Source organism: Rhodnius prolixus, unplaced genomic scaffold (genome assembly GCF_049639745.1).
Source record: "Rhodnius prolixus isolate KJV_2025 unplaced genomic scaffold, Rpr scaffold_9, whole genome shotgun sequence".
In the NCBI taxonomy this organism is placed as follows: domain Eukaryota; kingdom Metazoa; phylum Arthropoda; class Insecta; order Hemiptera; family Reduviidae; genus Rhodnius; species Rhodnius prolixus.
The window spans coordinates 18,711,817-18,726,050 of record NW_027411604.1 but is presented as its reverse complement, the minus strand read 5'-3'; the positions used below and the strand labels follow the sequence as shown (position 1 = coordinate 18,726,050).

At 33.0% G+C, this 14,234-nt stretch overlaps 2 protein-coding genes across 12 annotated transcripts in view; one reads left to right on the top strand and one right to left on the bottom strand.

Annotated features, from left to right (window-relative positions):
- mub (poly(rC)-binding protein mub) overlaps positions 1 to 14,234 on the top strand; it is a 292,419-nt gene that overhangs the window by 130,935 nt on the left and 147,250 nt on the right. The gene's annotated exons all lie outside the window — the stretch shown is intronic.
- LOC141454070 (uncharacterized) lies at positions 5,376 to 8,101 on the bottom strand. Its single transcript, XM_074127870.1, has 2 exons — positions 5,870 to 8,101; positions 5,376 to 5,754 (listed from the first exon to the last, which is right to left on the bottom strand). Exon 1 carries the CDS (start codon positions 7,424 to 7,426, stop codon positions 6,803 to 6,805), a length of 624 nt encoding a protein of 207 aa, XP_073983971.1. The 5' UTR covers positions 7,427 to 8,101; the 3' UTR covers positions 5,376 to 5,754; positions 5,870 to 6,802.

The window sequence follows — 14,234 nt, the reverse complement described above, 5'->3', positions numbered from 1 at the left end:
TGCGCCAAAAAAGGCGAAGGCCGTTCCTTCGGCCGGAAAGATTATGGCGACTGTCTTTTGGGATTCGCAAGGAATAATCCTCATCGACTATCTGGAAAAGGGTAAAACTATTACAGGTGCATATTATTCATCGTTATTGGACCGTTTGAAAACCGAGCTGCAAGAAAAACGCCCACGATTGGCCCACAAAAAAGTCCATTTCCATCACGACAAAGCAACCAGCTCACACCTCAGCAGTTGTGGTCGCAAAATTAATGGAAATAGGGTTCCAACTCGTTTCACATCCCCCCTATTCTCCAGACTTGGCTCCCTCGGACTACTATTTGTTGCCCAATATGAAGAAATGGCTGGCGGGAAAAAGATTTTATTCAAACGAGGAGGTGATTGCAGAAACGAATGGCTATTTTTCAGACTTGGACAAATCCTATTATTCGGAAGGGATCAACAAACTAGACGAAGTGTATAAGCCTAAAAGGAGACTATGTTGAAAAATAAAAAAGGTTTACCCCAAAAAATTAAGTAGTTTCTATTTTTGCACGGACTTTTCAAACGACCCTCGTATATTAAAGCCAGTCTGGGCTTATGGCATCGAACTGTGGGGTTTCAACCAAACGCTCAAATCTGCAAAGGATCCCAGTCCTTGCAGTCTAAAATTCTTCGCTCTATAATTTGACGCTCCTTTCTACGTCACTAATCAAACCATTTACACAGTTCTTTGCGTCGCACAAGTGGCTGAAAAACGATACAGAAAATTCCATCTTAACATTCAATCTCATCACAATCCACTGATGATACAACATCTAGCTTCCAGAACATTTCCATACAACACTCCCTAGACGTCTTAAAAGACAGTGGCCTTGCGATCTCCTCTCTGATGACCGAGAGCCAATAGAATTTAGAATGTTTTTGGAGTGTTACCGCTGGGTGTACCTTAGTAGAGGGAAAATGCGGGTTCTGGCGCACTTTTTTTGTCGTCGAACTGGACGAGCACTTAGACCACGCCCCTACCCCCACCACTCCCCTTTTTGACCAATCATCGAACTCGACGACCACTTAGGCCACGCCCCCTACCCCCACCCCTCCCCTTTTTTAACAATCATCGAACTCGACGAGGGCTTTTGACCACGCCCCCTACCCCCACCCCTCCCCTTTTTGACCAATCATCGAGTTCGACGACACCACCTTTACCCCCACTCCTTCCCCCACCCTTATTAATTGACCAATCAGCGAATTCGACGACACCTCATTACCCCCACCCTAGCCCTACTCCTATCACATGACACCTACCTTTACCCCCACCACCTCTAGGTCGTCGTATTCGTTGGCCTCTTAAGCTCCTCCTACAAGATGGCGGCTCTCCTAACAGCTGTAGTACACAAGATGGCCGACCTCGTACCAGCTGATGACCACAAGATGGCGGACCTCATACCTCCACCCCCCTCGCCCATTGATAGACGGGAGGGGGATTTTTTTTTTTTTAATTATTTTTACTTACCTGGGATTCGATCCTACAACCTTCGTACTGGTAGACACGTCATCTGCACCAGTCGGCCACAGTGGTAGTCTCGCTTACTCTAGTTTTGAATGTTCTCTTATGTTTTAACTTGGAATTATTTTTTAAAAAATCTAACCCCCCCCCTTACCAAGATTTTTTTTTTTTTTTTATTTAAATTACCCCCACTATCACAAAAATATTTAACTTAAATAAAAATGGATAACCTCACTTTAGGTAATAGAAAAATTATTTACTTACCCCCTCCACCTGGACTGCTTCCGTTGCTGATGACGCGACCTACACTCACTGAAAACTAAACCTGAACTGACACTTGGACTGCGATACTAGCATTAACCCCCCACCACAATTACGTCACACTCTAACTAGCCAATAGAATTGCATCTTTTTTTCCAAATGATTACCTCTCTGGACAGGTCTCTGTAGCAAGCCACCCCCTTTCCCTTCCACATCTTTTATCATACCTGTTAATTTATATATATGCCAACATAGCTGAACATGCTCCAACAAGTCTGGACATGTAGCCAGCTGCCTCTTTCGCTTTAACCGTTTTTTTTTTTTGTTATTATGAAGTTAAAAGTAAATTGAACTTTGAACTTTCATATATCTTATTATTATTTCCGTTTACCAACTATACAAACCTGTATGAACATATCATCGGTGTAGTCTCAATATGTGTGATTACCTGAACATGCTCCAACAAGTCCGGACATGTAGCCAGCTGCCTCATTCGCTTTAACCGTTTTTTTTTTTTTTTGTTATGTGTGATTACCTGAACATGCTCCAACAAGTCCGGACATGTAGCCAGCTGCCTCATTCGCTTTAACCGTTTTTTTTTTTTTTGTTATGTGTGATTACCTGAACATGCTCCAACAAGTCCGGACATGTAGCCAGCTGCCTCATTCGCTTTAACCGTTTTTTGTTATTATGAAGTTAAAAGTAAATTGAACTTTGAACTTATTAATAAAATATAAATAAGTTTTAATTTACTTTTCTTTATTTATAAGTGTATAAAGTAAAAATAAGAATGAACAAACATTAATTAAAACATTTTATTTTTATTTAAAGGAAGTATACAAGTAAAATAATAACATTTATTTCACAGTATAAATTTTATTTAAATTCTATGTCATATCTTCCATTATTAAAGCCTTTGTACATTATTAACAGTTTTTTCTTTGATTGTTGGTAATCTTCCACCATTTCATCAGTTATCACTGCCGCAAATCTGCGTGGAAGGAAGATCCTCGTTGGGTAGTCCATTGTCGGGCCAATATAATGTAAATGGGCAACGATGGCATCTCCAAATTTAGTGTTGATTCTTTCGAATTGCTTCACTTCGTATGAGTATCCGGTTCTTAGATCTGATAATTTGCCAATGCCCACAGACCTTGTATTCACATCATTTAAAAAGCTTGCCAACTTAGACATCTAAAAGAAGAATATTATATGAAAGTATCACATCATTATCAATATATTGTTTCAATAAAAAAAAGTATTATTACTTACCTTTGAAGTATGAAGTTAACCTCTCGAGCTGTGGGCAACGAATGACGAATTACCTTACAAGCTTCACTACTCTACCGTTACGGATGTCCCCCCCCACTCTATGACGTCACTTATAGTTGGCCAATAGAATTGCGCGCTTGTCTTCCCTCTCTCTCTCTTGCAAGTGTCTCTCTCTCTATAAGGTGAATCATACCTCCCACCTTTGATGCAGGACTCAACCTGTCCGTTAACTTCATATATGTTTCTTAGAAAAAACAATATTTTTAAAACTGAACTTTGCCCTTATTAGCTTTTATTGCTTTATAAATAATAAAACTTTGAATGTTTGTAGACTTAATAACTTACTTTTTAAAAAATGTTAACACGCTTGCACAACATGTTTGAACAGGCACTTAATAACTTACTTTTTAAAAAAATGTTAACACGCTTGCACAACATGTTTGAACAGGCAAGTAAAAATAATGATGACTCATACCATTGTCATATCCTCAACGAGCACAAACATGCTCCAACAAGTCTGGACATGTAGCCAGCTGCCTCTTTCGCTTTAACCGTTTTTTTGTTATTATGAAGTTAAAAGTAAATTGAACTTTGAACTTTTTAATAAAATATAAATGTTTTAATTTACTTTTCTTTATTTATCACATAATTTGTATATGGCTTAATATTGCTCAACTTGCATGTCTGAGCTTGCCCTGTTTGAATTGGTCAGTAACTAACTGATGTCTCCCACCCTTGGGCATGACGTCACTTATTGTTAGCCAATAGCATTTCGTGTTTTTATGAAAATGTATTAATTTTCAAATTATCTTCAAGAGAAAAAAAAGTTAAATTACCTGTAAAAAATATAAGTAAATCTATCTTCGTATTATTTATATTCTTATTTGTTTTTTATTTTTAGTATCTATATTGTATATCAAATATGTATATGTAATTGTTTGTGCAATATATATAACTTGATATATTTTGAAATATCGGAGCTCCGAACGCTAAGGAGTCAAGATTAAAAATGAACTATATTGTGCCTAGCAAGAGATTAACATGCCTGCACATGCCAGGCAAAACATGCAAGCGCAGGTCTGATAAGTTTTGTGTCTGTGCTCCACTAAAAAAAGGCCTGCTCTGACATGCCGTTTTCAGACTTTTCTTTTTAAATATCATTATTCTTTTTAATAATTTATTTTATTTCATTATAATGTATTTATTCAAATATTTTATTATTTTATTTTCATGTTATTCATTTTTTTTTTTTCAATGTATATTTTTTTATATAAATTATTTTATTTTATTATTTATTATTTTATTATCATTAGCAAGAAAACAGGGGAAGAAAAAATGAAATAAAAATTTTCTAAATGCAATTTTTTTTTTATTATTAAAAAAAAAGAAATTAGAGATATTCACAATTTTTTTTTTAATATAATCATTTACATTATCAGTTTAACCATTACTTATATACAAACATCTTTTATACAAATACAATACATATATTAAAATTAAATTTTTCTTAATACATTTGAAATTAATATCCAATGTGAAAGAGCATATACATGAAAATGGGTACACATCGTCGGAGTCTTGTTATGAAGAAGACACTGAGTGCCATCGTTTAATGGTCTTAATTGAGAAATTTGAGGGCAATCGAATTCTTCTAGGTTGATTACGTTTCCACAATAATGATTTAAAAATTGTTTTTTCTGGAGTCCTTTTACAAAGATTTTGTTGTAATGGGTAAGATGTTTGTGTAGAATAGCATCTAATTCCACATAGTCCACCTCTCCTTCTTCCCATTTAATTTGATGAAAATTTCTAGTTAACCATGAATTTACTCGGTAACTGAATGCATTTAATGACAGATTTTCTGGCGGTTTAAACAACCAGTGTCCACTTGAAAGATTCTCCATGTCTAAAATAGACAATTCTTTCACGATATACAGTTTTGAGTTGTCTATGAGGCACTGCATGTCTACGACACACGCACCCGACGAGGTCATGATTGCAATTGATACAACTGAATGAAATTTTTAATCGAACTGGCTTGTCTTAACATGTCCCAACGTGCACAAACATGATATTGCAATTGATACTTCTGAATGAAATTTATAAGTAACTGGCTTGTCTTAACATGTCCCAACGTGCACAGACATGGAATTTATTACATTTTCCTCTAAATAATTAAAATATTTTTTTTTATAAACTTAATTTTTCTTTCATTTTTTTTTTTTTAACTAAATTATTTTTTTAATAATTTTATAACAGAAATCTTGCACTAAAAGTATTATTTAAAAAAAAAATATATATATCTTCCAGTTTTACATAATTTCTTTCATTTTTTTTTTTTTTTTTTTTTTATATATCACATAAAAATAAAAATAACTTAAATAAAAATAAAATTAAAATAACACTTAAAAGAATTCCAAATCATATCGGCGATTTTTTATTCCTTTATAGAGCAAAGCTATTTTTCTGTTTGTAACATCATAATCGTCGATAATTTCTTTCGTAAACATGTCGGTGAATCTATTTGGCAGGAAAACTATATTTGGTTCGTCCTCAAACTGTGTAGGTCCAACATACGATCTGATGTGTGCTATTATGGCTTTTCCATATTTAGTGTTAATCTTATCAAATTTAACTATTTCATAGCTAACTCCTACGCGAAGGTCGGCAAGCCTACCAATCTGTGAGGAGCTTTGGTTAGCATCGTTGAGGTACGCTGCCAAAGTCGACATCTGAAGGGAATTTTGAAAAAAGTACATATGTAATTAGAAAAATAATATTTTAATTCAATCACTGTGAAGTGTATAAAGATTTATGTAAGTATAAAATAGTAGTATAAATACTTACTTTTAAGTATTGATAAAATTTAATTTAATCCGCCTGGGTCGAGTTCTAGAGAAGAAATGATGTTGAATCCTTTATCCTATACCCCCACTACCAGTCACAAAGCCGACATGTCAGTGCAAGTCTAATAACTAGTTCAAAATTCAATTGCTAATACAGTTGTGCATAAACATGTTTACACCTGCATAGACCTGATTAGCTTCAGTAATCATTTAATGCATGGGTTTTGTAAATTGTACGGAATACAAAAGTAATGATAGTAGTTTTAAGCACTCATTGTACATAATTTATTTTGTCTCTCAATTAAGATTACAAAGTAGAATATAAATATAATTACCATTAAAACTTGAAGTTGCTCAAAGAATAAAATAATGTTATTATCCAGAATATGGTCAAATATTATGGAATTTTGTACAGATTCTTAAGATTTAGCAATAAATGCAAGTGCTTATCATCGTCGTTGAAGGTTAATACTACTTTTTTCATGTCTCACCAGATTTTATTATAGGTGCTTGGAAAAAATTATGATAATAATCGGTATTGACAAATTGAATTTCACAATATATTATTTTTTATGAAAGACTTGCTTCTTTTTTCATCTCATTTTGCTTGGAGTAATCAATGACAATATAAAATGTTACAAATTAATTTGGTGAAAAGGATCTAAGAACTGTGAGCTAGCCTGTCTTTGAATTTGAACTATACATGACAACATAAAATATTCCCAGTACTACACAGAAGTACTTAATTATAATCTGTAACGTAATATTATATAAGAAAAAGTTTTTAAAAGAGGGTAGGCATGAATGAATACATAACTCAAAAGGTAGCGTACTATTTTTTCATATCTTAGGAAAAAACTGTCACTAAATATTTTCTTCTTCTTTTTTCTGGTGTTCGTGTCGTTTATGGCGAATGAAGAAGGCTGGATGAGATCTAGCAGTTGTTGCCTAAAGGTTGGAAATGATTCACTCTTAAGAGGACTCCATCGAACTTTTTGATTGTCCATCCACTTTCCTTAAGTGAGGATTCCTCCATTTCGGAAATCATCTTATCAAAGCCTTCTCTTAGAGACTTTTCAATAGAGGAGTCTTTGCAAATTATCTTGTTTTTTGTCTTGAATGCGCAATTAGTTGTTTCCTCTTTCATATTTTCAAATGTAGCCTCCAAAACCAAATTATATTTTATTGCGGTTTTATCGCCATCCATGGCACTTTCAATCAGTCGATGCAATGTTTCTTGCTTACCTGCTAGAAACTCCATTACATCAACTTCTCCAGAGCACGGTATGAAGAAGGTTCTCAGAGTTCCACCAAACGACGATTCCACTTCGTATAATTGTCCTTGTGCGGCGTCCAATCGTGCTTTTTTGGTTAAGTTGGCCGGCGCTTTCTGTCCACAGCTACGAATGTGACAGTTTAAAGTTTTCTTAGTAGAATAAAACTCGCCGCATGCCACACATTGGAAACGAGTCTGACGCTTCAGACATGTTTTTTCATGGCGTTTATTGGAAAATGCTCTTGAAAATATTTTATTGCAATGGCTGCATTCAAAAGACATAATGATAGAATTATTTGAACAAAGTTTAAAAATTAAGAAACAAATCTGTAACAAATTGTATGCTCAACTTAAGAATGTATGAATGCTGTAGCTTAGTAGATATAATTGCGGTTCTTGAAATCAAAGGGTTTAAGTGTACAAGTGTCTAACGAATTAACAGCTTGCGCACAGTCATAGAACTAATAAAAAATGCATACTTCGCAACACTTTTATCGTGCAAGGGATTAAAATCGATATTAGCGTTTCTGTCGGCAAAAAAATAATAAATAAATCTAAGATCTGAACTGGTGGTAACATGCATGTTATAGCCCCCCCCCCCCACTAACTTAGGTTAGGTTATGATAGTGTAAGTTGCGTTTGATTAGGTTGGATTAGGTTAGGTTAGGTTAGGTTAGGGTTCGGCTAAATTATCGAATTTACAATTAAATACAATTTAGTACTGTTAAATTCGATTAGGTTGGGTTAGGTTAGGTTAGGTTAGGGTTAGGCTAAGTTATCGAATTTAGCCTATTTAATTGTAAATTGTATTAACAGTACTAAAATTTAACAGTACTAAATTGTATTTAATTGTAAATTCGATAATTTAGCCGAACCCTAACCTAACCTAACCTAACCTAATCCAACCTAATCAAACGCAACTTACACTATCATAACCTAACCTAAGTTAGTGGGGGGGGGGGCTATAACATGCATGTTACCACCAGTTCAGATCTTAGATTTATTTATTATTTTTTTGCCGACAGAAACGCTAATATCGATTTTAATCCCTTGCACGATAAAAGTGTTGCGAAGTATGCATTTTTTATTAGTTCTATGACTGTGCGCAAGCTGTTAATTCGTTAGACACTTGTACACTTAAACCCTTTGATTTCAAGAACCGCAATTATATCTACTAAGCTACAGCATTCATACATTCTTAAGTTGAGCATACAATTTGTTACAGATTTGTTTCTTAATTTTTAAACTTTGTTCAAATAATTCTATCATTATGTCTTTTGAATGCAGCCATTGCAATAAAATATTTTCAAGAGCATTTTCCAATAAACGCCATGAAAAAACATGTCTGAAGCGTCAGACTCGTTTCCAATGTGTGGCATGCGGCGAGTTTTATTCTACTAAGAAAACTTTAAACTGTCACATTCGTAGCTGTGGACAGAAAGCGCCGGCCAACTTAACCAAAAAAGCACGATTGGACGCCGCACAAGGACAATTATACGAAGTGGAATCGTCGTTTGGTGGAACTCTGAGAACCTTCTTCATACCGTGCTCTGGAGAAGTTGATGTAATGGAGTTTCTAGCAGGTAAGCAAGAAACATTGCATCGACTGATTGAAAGTGCCATGGATGGCGATAAAACCGCAATAAAATATAATTTGGTTTTGGAGGCTACATTTGAAAATATGAAAGAGGAAACAACTAATTGCGCATTCAAGACAAAAAACAAGATAATTTGCAAAGACTCCTCTATTGAAAAGTCTCTAAGAGAAGGCTTTGATAAGATGATTTCCGAAATGGAGGAATCCTCACTTAAGGAAAGTGGATGGACAATCAAAAAGTTCGATGGAGTCCTCTTAAGAGTGAATCATTTCCAACCTTTAGGCAACAACTGCTAGATCTCATCCAGCCTTCTTCATTCGCCATAAACGACACGAACACCAGAAAAAAGAAGAAGAAAATATTTAGTGACAGTTTTTTCCTAAGATATGAAAAAATAGTACGCTACCTTTTGAGTTATGTATTCATTCATGCCTACCCTCTTTTAAAAACTTTTTCTTATATAATATTACGTTACAGATTATAATTAAGTACTTCTGTGTAGTACTGGGAATATTTTATGTTGTCATGTATAGTTCAAATTCAAAGACAGGCTAGCTCACAGTTCTTAGATCCTTTTCACCAAATTAATTTGTAACATTTTATATTGTCATTGATTACTCCAAGCAAAATGAGATGAAAAAAGAAGCAAGTCTTTCATAAAAAATAATATATTGTGAAATTCAATTTGTCAATACCGATTATTATCATAATTTTTTCCAAGCACCTATAATAAAATCTGGTGAGACATGAAAAAAGTAGTATTAACCTTCAACGACGATGATAAGCACTTGCATTTATTGCTAAATCTTAAGAATCTGTACAAAATTCCATAATATTTGACCATATTCTGGATAATAACATTATTTTATTCTTTGAGCAACTTCAAGTTTTAATGGTAATTATATTTATATTCTACTTTGTAATCTGAGAGACAAAATAAATTATGTACAATGAGTGCTTAAAACTACTATCATTACTTTTGTATTCCGTACAATTTACAAAACCCATGCATTAAATGATTACTGAAGCTAATCAGGTCTATGCAGGTGTAAACATGTTTATGCACAACTGTATTAGCAATTGAATTTTGAACTAGTTATTAGACTTGCACTGACATGTCGGCTTTGTGACTGGTAGTGGGGGTATAGGATAAAGGATTCAACATCATTTCTTCTCTAGAACTCGACCCAGGCGGATTAAATTAAATTTTATCAATACTTAAAAGTAAGTATTTATACTACTATTTTATACTTACATAAATCTTTATACACTTCACAGTGATTGAATTAAAATATTATTTTTCTAATTACATATGTACTTTTTTCAAAATTCCCTTCAGATGTCGACTTTGGCAGCGTACCTCAACGATGCTAACCAAAGCTCCTCACAGATTGGTAGGCTTGCCGACCTTCGCGTAGGAGTTAGCTATGAAATAGTTAAATTTGATAAGATTAACACTAAATATGGAAAAGCCATAATAGCACACATCAGATCGTATGTTGGACCTACACAGTTTGAGGACGAACCAAATATAGTTTTCCTGCCAAATAGATTCACCGACATGTTTACGAAAGAAATTATCGACGATTATGATGTTACAAACAGAAAAATAGCTTTGCTCTATAAAGGAATAAAAAATCGCCGATATGATTTGGAATTCTTTTAAGTGTTATTTTAATTTTATTTTTATTTAAGTTATTTTTATTTTTATGTGATATATAAAAAAAAAAAAAAAAAAAAAATGAAAGAAATTATGTAAAACTGGAAGATATATATTTTTTTTTTTTAAATAATACTTTTAGTGCAAGATTTCTGTTATAAAATTATTAAAAAAATAATTTAGTTAAAAAAAAAAAAAATGAAAGAAAAATTAAGTTTATAAAAAAAAATATTTTAATTATTTAGAGGAAAATGTAATAAATTCCATGTCTGTGCACGTTGGGACATGTTAAGACAAGCCAGTTACTTATAAATTTCATTCAGAAGTATCAATTGCAATATCATGTTTGTGCACGTTGGGACATGTTAAGACAAGCCAGTTCGATTAAAAATTTCATTCAGTTGTATCAATTGCAATCATGACCTCGTCGGGTGCGTGTGTCGTAGACATGCAGTGCCTCATAGACAACTCAAAACTGTATATCGTGAAAGAATTGTCTATTTTAGACATGGAGAATCTTTCAAGTGGACACTGGTTGTTTAAACCGCCAGAAAATCTGTCATTAAATGCATTCAGTTACCGAGTAAATTCATGGTTAACTAGAAATTTTCATCAAATTAAATGGGAAGAAGGAGAGGTGGACTATGTGGAATTAGATGCTATTCTACACAAACATCTTACCCATTACAACAAAATCTTTGTAAAAGGACTCCAGAAAAAACAATTTTTAAATCATTATTGTGGAAACGTAATCAACCTAGAAGAATTCGATTGCCCTCAAATTTCTCAATTAAGACCATTAAACGATGGCACTCAGTGTCTTCTTCATAACAAGACTCCGACGATGTGTACCCATTTTCATGTATATGCTCTTTCACATTGGATATTAATTTCAAATGTATTAAGAAAAATTTAATTTTAATATATGTATTGTATTTGTATAAAAGATGTTTGTATATAAGTAATGGTTAAACTGATAATGTAAATGATTATATTAAAAAAAAAATTGTGAATATCTCTAATTTCTTTTTTTTTAATAATAAAAAAAAAATTGCATTTAGAAAATTTTTATTTCATTTTTTCTTCCCCTGTTTTCTTGCTAATGATAATAAAATAATAAATAATAAAATAAAATAATTTATATAAAAAAATATACATTGAAAAAAAAAAAATGAATAACATGAAAATAAAATAATAAAATATTTGAATAAATACATTATAATGAAATAAAATAAATTATTAAAAAGAATAATGATATTTAAAAAGAAAAGTCTGAAAACGGCATGTCAGAGCAGGCCTTTTTTTAGTGGAGCACAGACACAAAACTTATCAGACCTGCGCTTGCATGTTTTGCCTGGCATGTGCAGGCATGTTAATCTCTTGCTAGGCACAATATAGTTCATTTTTAATCTTGACTCCTTAGCGTTCGGAGCTCCGATATTTCAAAATATATCAAGTTATATATATTGCACAAACAATTACATATACATATTTGATATACAATATAGATACTAAAAATAAAAAACAAATAAGAATATAAATAATACGAAGATAGATTTACTTATATTTTTTACAGGTAATTTAACTTTTTTTTCTCTTGAAGATAATTTGAAAATTAATACATTTTCATAAAAACACGAAATGCTATTGGCTAACAATAAGTGACGTCATGCCCAAGGGTGGGAGACATCAGTTAGTTACTGACCAATTCAAACAGGGCAAGCTCAGACATGCAAGTTGAGCAATATTAAGCCATATACAAATTATGTGATAAATAAAGAAAAGTAAATTAAAACATTTATATTTTATTAAAAAGTTCAAAGTTCAATTTACTTTTAACTTCATAATAACAAAAAAACGGTTAAAGCGAAAGAGGCAGCTGGCTACATGTCCAGACTTGTTGGAGCATGTTTGTGCTCGTTGAGGATATGACAATGGTATGAGTCATCATTATTTTTACTTGCCTGTTCAAACATGTTGTGCAAGCGTGTTAACATTTTTTTAAAAAGTAAGTTATTAAGTGCCTGTTCAAACATGTTGTGCAAGCGTGTTAACATTTTTTAAAAAGTAAGTTATTAAGTCTACAAACATTCAAAGTTTTATTATTTATAAAGCAATAAAAGCTAATAAGGGCAAAGTTCAGTTTTAAAAATATTGTTTTTTCTAAGAAACATATATGAAGTTAACGGACAGGTTGAGTCCTGCATCAAAGGTGGGAGGTATGATTCACCTTATAGAGAGAGAGACACTTGCAAGAGAGAGAGAGGGAAGACAAGCGCGCAATTCTATTGGCCAACTATAAGTGACGTCATAGAGTGGGGGGGGACATCCGTAACGGTAGAGTAGTGAAGCTTGTAAGGTAATTCGTCATTCGTTGCCCACAGCTCGAGAGGTTAACTTCATACTTCAAAGGTAAGTAATAATACTTTTTTTTATTGAAACAATATATTGATAATGATGTGATACTTTCATATAATATTCTTCTTTTAGATGTCTAAGTTGGCAAGCTTTTTAAATGATGTGAATACAAGGTCTGTGGGCATTGGCAAATTATCAGATCTAAGAACCGGATACTCATACGAAGTGAAGCAATTCGAAAGAATCAACACTAAATTTGGAGATGCCATCGTTGCCCATTTACATTATATTGGCCCGACAATGGACTACCCAACGAGGATCTTCCTTCCACGCAGATTTGCGGCAGTGATAACTGATGAAATGGTGGAAGATTACCAACAATCAAAGAAAAAACTGTTAATAATGTACAAAGGCTTTAATAATGGAAGATATGACATAGAATTTAAATAAAATTTATACTGTGAAATAAATGTTATTATTTTACTTGTATACTTCCTTTAAATAAAAATAAAATGTTTTAATTAATGTTTGTTCATTCTTATTTTTACTTTATACACTTATAAATAAAGAAAAGTAAATTAAAACTTATTTATATTTTATTAATAAGTTCAAAGTTCAATTTACTTTTAACTTCATAATAACAAAAAACGGTTAAAGCGAATGAGGCAGCTGGCTACATGTCCGGACTTGTTGGAGCATGTTCAGGTAATCACACATAACAAAAAAAAAAAAAACGGTTAAAGCGAATGAGGCAGCTGGCTACATGTCCGGACTTGTTGGAGCATGTTCAGGTAATCACACATAACAAAAAAAAAAAAAAACGGTTAAAGCGAATGAGGCAGCTGGCTACATGTCCGGACTTGTTGGAGCATGTTCAGGTAATCACACATATTGAGACTACACCGATGATATGTTCATACAGGTTTGTATAGTTGGTAAACGGAAATAATAATAAGATATATGAAAGTTCAAAGTTCAATTTACTTTTAACTTCATAATAACAAAAAAAAAAAACGGTTAAAGCGAAAGAGGCAGCTGGCTACATGTCCAGACTTGTTGGAGCATGTTCAGCTATGTTGGCATATATATAAATTAACAGGTATGATAAAAGATGTGGAAGGGAAAGGGGGTGGCTTGCTACAGAGACCTGTCCAGAGAGGTAATCATTTGGAAAAAAAGATGCAATTCTATTGGCTAGTTAGAGTGTGACGTAATTGTGGTGGGGGGTTAATGCTAGTATCGCAGTCCAAGTGTCAGTTCAGGTTTAGTTTTCAGTGAGTGTAGGTCGCGTCATCAGCAACGGAAGCAGTCCAGGTGGAGGGGGTAAGTAAATAATTTTTCTATTACCTAAAGTGAGGTTATCCATTTTTATTTAAGTTAAATATTTTTGTGATAGTGGGGGTAATTTAAATAAAAAAAAAAAAAAAATCTTGGTAAGGGGGGGGGTTAGATTTTTTAAAAAATAATTCCAAGT

Excerpts from the sequence above, each read along its gene's own strand:
- LOC141454070 (XM_074127870.1), bottom strand. The coding sequence starts at position 7,426 with ATGTCTTTTGAATGCAGCCATTGCAATAAAATATTTTCAAGAGCATTT.